Raw genomic sequence first — 6384 nt, forward strand, 5'->3', positions numbered from 1 at the left:
TCTCCATCCACCCTCTCTCCTCTCTCTCCATCTCTCCATCCCTCCTCTCTCCTCTCTCTCCATCTCTCCTCTATCTCCATCTCTCCATCCACCCTCTCTCCACTCCCTCCATGTCTAATCCATCCCTCTCTTCCTCTCTAACCCATCAGATGTGCCAGAAGGTGTTCCGGTACCAGAGGATGTTGAACCGTCACCTGAAGTGTCACAGTGATACGAAGAGACACCTGTGTAACCACTGTGGCAAAGGATTCAACGACACCTTCGACCTGAAGAGACACGTCAGAACACACACAGGTAGGACACACACAAACACACAGGTAGGACACACACAAACACACAGGTAGGACAGAGAGACGTACAGACAAACAGACTCACAGGTACAACACACCAACCATTAAATTTTTTACATTTTACATTTTAGTCATTTAGCAGAACACTCTTATCCAGAGCGACTTACAGTTAGTGAGTGCATACATTTTAATTAAAAAAAATATATCATAACCACTCCACCCCTCACTCCACTCCACCTTACTCACCCACCCCTCACTCCACCCCACCCACTCCACCCCATCCATCCCTCACTCCACCCCCTCCCACCCCTCACTCCGTCCCTCCCCCACCCACATACCACCCCACCCACCCACCCCTCACTCCACCCCACTCCACCCCTCACTCCACCCCACACTCCACCCCCACTCCACCCCTCACTCCACCCCTCACTCCACCCCCCACTCCACCCCTCACTCCACCCCTCACTCCACTCCACTCCACCCACTCCACCCCTCACTCCACCCCACTCCACCCCTCACTCCACCCCACTCCACCCACTCCACACCCCACTCCACTCACCCCTCACTCCACCCCCCACACCACTCCACTCCACCTTACTCACCCACCCCTCACTCCACCCCATCCATCCCTCACTCCACCCCTCCCACCCCTCACTCCGTCCCTCCCCACCCTCATACCACCCCACCCACCCCTCACTCCACCCCTCACTCCACCCCTCACTCCACCCCTCACTCCACCTCACTCCACCCTCACTCCACCCCCCACTCCACCCCACTCCACCCCCACTCCACCCCTCACTCCACCCCTCACTCCACCCCACTCCACCCCTCACTCCACCCCTCACTCCACCCCACTCCCACACCCCACTCCACTCCACTCCACTCCACTCCACCCCCACTCCACCCCACTCCACCTCACTCCACCCCTCACTCCACCCCTCACTCCACCCCACCCCACTCCACCCCTCACTCCACCCCACTCCACCCCACTCCACCCCTCACTCCACCCCACTCCACCCCTCACTCCACCCCACTCCACCCCTCACTCCACTCCACTCCACCCCTCACTCCACCCCACTCCACCCCACTCCACCCCTCACTCCACCCCTCACTCCACCCCACTCCACCCCTCACTCCACTCCACTCCACCCCTCACTCCACCCCACTCCACCCCTCACTCCACTCCACTCCACCCCTCACTCCACCCCTCACTCCACCCTCACTCCACCCCACTCCACCCCTCACTCCACCCCTCACTCCACCCCTCACTCCACCCCTCACTCAACCCCACTCCACCCCTCACTCCACCCCACTCCACCCCTCACTCCACCCCACTCCACCCCTCACTCCACCCCACTCCACCCCTCACTCCACCCCTCACTCCACCCCTCACTCCACCCCACTCCACCCCTCACTCCACCCATTTTACATTTTAGTCATTTAGCAGACGCTCTTATCCAGAGCGACTTACAGGAGCAATTAGGGTTAAGTGCCTTGCTTAAGGGCACATCGACAGATTTTTCACCTAGTCGGCTCGGGGATTAGAACCAGCGACCTTTCGGTTACTGGCACAACGCTCTTACCCACTAAGCTACCTGCCGCCCTACTCCACCCCTCACTCCACCCCTCACTCCACCCCACTCCACCCCCCACTCCACCCCCCACTCCACCCACCACTCCACCCCACTCCACCCCTCACTCCACCCCCCACTCCACCCCCCACTCCACCCCACTCCACCCCACTCCACCCCTCACTCCACTCCACTCCACCCCTCACTCCACCCCCCACTCCACCCCACTCCACCCCCCACTCCACCCCTCACTCCACTCCACTCCACCCCTCACTCCACCCCTCACTCCACCCCACTCCACCCCTCACTCCACCCCTCACTCCACCCCACTCCACCCCCCACTCCACCCCCCACTCCACCCCCCACTCCACCCCACTCCACCCCTCACTCCACCCCTCACTCCACCCCACTCCACCCCTCACTCCACCCCTCACTCCACCCCACTCCACCCCTCACTCCACCCCTCACTCCACCCCTCACTCAACCCCACTCCACCCCTCACTCCACCCCACTCCACCCCTCACTCCACCCCTCACTCCACCCCACTCCACCCCTCACTCCACCCCTCACTCCACCCCACTCCACCCCTCACTCCACCCCTCACTCCACCCCTCACTCCACCCCTCACTCCACCCCACTCCACCCCTCACTCCACCCCACTCCACCCCTCACTCCACCCCACTCCACCCCTCACTCCACCCCTCACTCCACCCCACTCCACCCCTCACTCCACCCCTCACTCCACCCCACTCCACCCCCCACTCCACCCCACTCCACCCCTCACTCCACCCCCCACTCCACCCCACTCCACCCCTCACTCCACCCCCCACTCCACCCCACTCCACCCCACTCCACCCCCCACTCCACCCCACTCCACCCCTCACTCCACCCCCCACTCCACCCCACTCCACCCCACTCCACCCCTCACTCCACCCCCCACTCCACCCCACTCCACCCCCCACTCCACCCCTCACTCCACCCCACTCCACCCCTCACTCCACCCCACTCCACCCCTCACTCCACCCCACTCCACCCCTCACTCCACCCCCCACTCCACCCCTCACTCCACCCCACTCCACCCCTCACTCCACCCCTCACTCCACCCCCCACTCCACCCCCCACTCCACCCCCCACTCCACCCCACTCCACCCCTCACTCCACCCCTCACTCCACCCCACTCCACCCCCCACTCCACCCCCCACTCCACCCCCCACTCCACCCCACTCCACCCCTCACTCCACTCCACTCCACCCCTCACTCCACCCCCCACTCCACCCCACTCCACCCCCCACTCCACCCCTCACTCCACTCCACTCCACCCCTCACTCCACCCCTCACTCCACCCCACTCCACCCCCCACTCCACCCCTCACTCCACCCCTCACTCCACCCCACTCCACCCCTCACTCCACCCCACTCCACCCCTCACTCCACTCCACTCCACCCCTCACTCCACCCCACTCCACCCCTCACTCCACCCCCCACTCCACCCCACTCCACCCCACTCCACCCAGTGCTGCTCCATCTCCTCTCATTCCTCTCCTCTCCCATCTTCTCCAACCCTCCATCTCTAACCCGATCCCTCCCTCCCTCCCTCTCTAGGAGTGCGTCCTTACAAGTGTTCTCTCTGTGACAAGGCCTTCACCCAGCGCTGCTCCCTAGAGTCTCACATGAAGAAGATCCACGGTGTGACCCTGCAGTACGCCTATAAAGAGAGACGCAACAAACTCTACGTCTGTGAGGAGTGTGGCCACACCGCCCCTTCCCAGGATGCACTGCTCAAACACTACCACGCCCTCCACCCCAACTCCGCCTTCCTGAGGGGGAAGGGGGCGAAAGGGGGGAGGGGGGCAGGGGGGGAGTGGGGTGAGGAGTCGATGCCTGGGTCGCCGCTTTCGAACTGTCAGTACAGTGATGATACTACAGGCTCGGGGGGGCAGTAGAAAGAGAGGGAAGGAAGGATGGATTGATGGATGGAGGAGAGGGTTGGTGGATAATAGTAGATAATAGATAATAGGATAACGGTTGTGTCTTTGACAAAGTCATCAACAGGGTCATATTCATTAGGGCATGCAAAGTAATGTATGTATGTATGTATGTATGACAATTAACGTTTCATATTGGACAGAAACAAGGTCGTCTCTCCATGTTTCAGTCCATTTTCTTCCGTTTGGTGCCTAATGAACACGACCCGGGTAAATGTAAAACGTTAAGGGAATGTCCATCTAACGTAGTGGCAACACGTGGGATTAGGATTGAGATTATGTCTAGTTTGAGATCGTTATGGTTCTTACCGTAACACTCCTCTCTGTACAAAGACAAATATATATATTATGCAGTAAAGGGATTAATATATTTATTTTGTTATAAATTGATAACATGTATCTTTAATGTTTATTATGCATTTGATTGATAAAAAGAGACAATATTTGTTTTGGGTTTACACTACTGAAAAGGGAAAATGGTATGCTATAGGAAATCTTTTGCACGACTACAGTACCCTATACTACTGTAAGGTGCTGTACCCTATACTACTGTAAGGTGCTGTAACTACAGTACCCTATACTACTGTAAGGTGCTTTAACTACAGTACCCTATACTACTGTAAGGTGCTGTACCCTATACTACTGTAAGGTGCTGTAACTACAGTACCCTATACTACTGTAAGGTGCTGTAACTACAGTACCCTATACTACTGTAAGGTGCTGTAACTACAGTACCCTATACTACTGTAAGGTGCTGTAACTACAGTACCCTATACTACTGTAAGGTGCTGTAGCTACAGTACCCGATACTACTGTAAGGTGCTGTAACTACAGTACCCTATACTACTGTAAGGTGCTGTAACTACTGCACCCTATACTACTGTAAGGTGCTTTAACAACTGCAATACCAGGGTTGGGGTCAATTCCTTTTCAATTCCAGTCAATTCAGGAAGTATTCCAATGCTTTTCAATGAGCAACATTTGGAATTTGAATTTGGTTTACTTTTGAATAAATAATTATTATTATTTATTTAACTTGTATAGCACTTTTCATTACAGAAAATAATCTCAAAGCGCATAAAAAGCAAAACAAACAACAAATTTTAATTGAGATGGAGATTGAATGTCTCTCTTTGGCTTCGGATGAAAGGCTGGGAGTTGAGGCAGTTTGGATTGGAGAGACAGTGTAGCTTCAGCAGAGGGGGCATCGCTGGTACAGCCAGAGAAAAACAAAGACCGTCTGACAAACGGGCCCGCAGCTCTTCATCAGTGCACTGCACCTGCTTCTCCGACGGTCAGCTCCTCCACAAGACCCGCTCCTCCGTAGGTTCTGGTCTTCCACAGGACCCGCTCCTCCCTAGGTTCTGGTCCTCCACAGGACCCGCTCCTCCGTAGGTTCTGGTCCTCCACAGGACTCGCTCCTCCGTAGGTTCTGGTCCTCCACAGGTACCCGCTCCTCCGTAGGTTCTGGTCTTCCACAGGTACCCGCTCCTCTGTAGGATCTGGTCCTCCATTGCCGAACATGTAGCACCCACCCGGGTGATGCCACGGCTTCTGAAAAGCGCAATTGAATTGACTGGAATTAAAATGGAATTGATCCCAATCCTGTGTTGTACAACTGTAACTAGTGTTTAAAGACAGAGATGCCAGTCATGTTTACATTCATATCCAATAGGACTTGGAAGGGATAGAACTTCTATGGAAGAGATGATTACTAGCATACTGGAAAAGCACAGTGAGATTATTCTAGCCTGGTCCCAAACCTGTTTGTGCTGTGTAGGCAACTCCTATTGTGTTTGACAAGACAGCACAAGCAGATCTGGAACCAGGCTAAGATTATTGTAGGTATAGTATAGAATTTAGACTGATTCTTGGGTTAGAAATAACTCCACTATATAATGCTGTTGGTTTTTCTATTTTTTTTCTGTAAGGTGCCGTAGGTTCATGTATATAGACGGTCCTATTCGTGTGTTTGATGTGCTGTTATTCTTTTCTTTGTAAGAGGCATTGTTATTAGAGATTGGGGAATCTGCATTTGGTTTTTGACCTTGTGTGTTTGTGTTTTTCTGCTGTATAAGTGCCTGACTACTCATAAGCTAAAGAGAACCAAAAGGCTATCTACTGCATGCATTGTTGAGATCACAATGATAGTTTATATGAGAGAGAGAGAGAGAGAGAGAGAGAGAGAGAGAGAGAGAGAGAGAGAGTGTTTCTATTGATGACAGGTGTTTGAATGACTACTATAAATAAAAAAATATAAATAAAAGTACAGTCAGGTCCATCATTATTGACACCCTTGATAAAGATGAGCAAAAAACACTGTATAAAAATACAAATACTGAGCTATATTGCATGCTCAACAAAATGGGGGAAATTATACTATTTTTATACTAATACAATTGCACAGCGAAAGAAAGCTCTGTTTTCGTGTCATCTGACCACAGCACCGCCTGGAGTTTGATAACGGCATTGGCGCTTGGATTGGAACCGGTGCTCAGGTCAGATGACATGAAAACAGAGCTCTTTGGCGGTGCACACA

The 6384-nt window shown here is 54.1% G+C and overlaps 1 protein-coding gene across 1 annotated transcript in view; it reads left to right on the forward strand.

The window, feature by feature from the left end:
• Positions 1 to 4318, forward strand: part of LOC311113039 (putative transcription factor Ovo-like 1) — a 13109-nt gene extending 8791 nt beyond the window's left edge. The window contains exons 4-5 of the mRNA XM_084156161.1: positions 150 to 294; positions 3463 to 4318. Coding sequence (XP_084012287.1) covers positions 150 to 294; positions 3463 to 3803 — 486 coding nt within the window. The 3' untranslated portion in view covers positions 3804 to 4318. The remainder of the gene's footprint in view (positions 1 to 149; positions 295 to 3462) is intronic.
• The last annotated feature ends 2066 nt before the right edge of the window (positions 4319 to 6384 follow it).

This window comes from Coregonus lavaretus, assembly GCF_964263955.1.
Source record: "Coregonus lavaretus genome assembly, chromosome: 39".
In the NCBI taxonomy this organism is placed as follows: Eukaryota; Metazoa; Chordata; class Actinopteri; order Salmoniformes; family Salmonidae; genus Coregonus; species Coregonus lavaretus.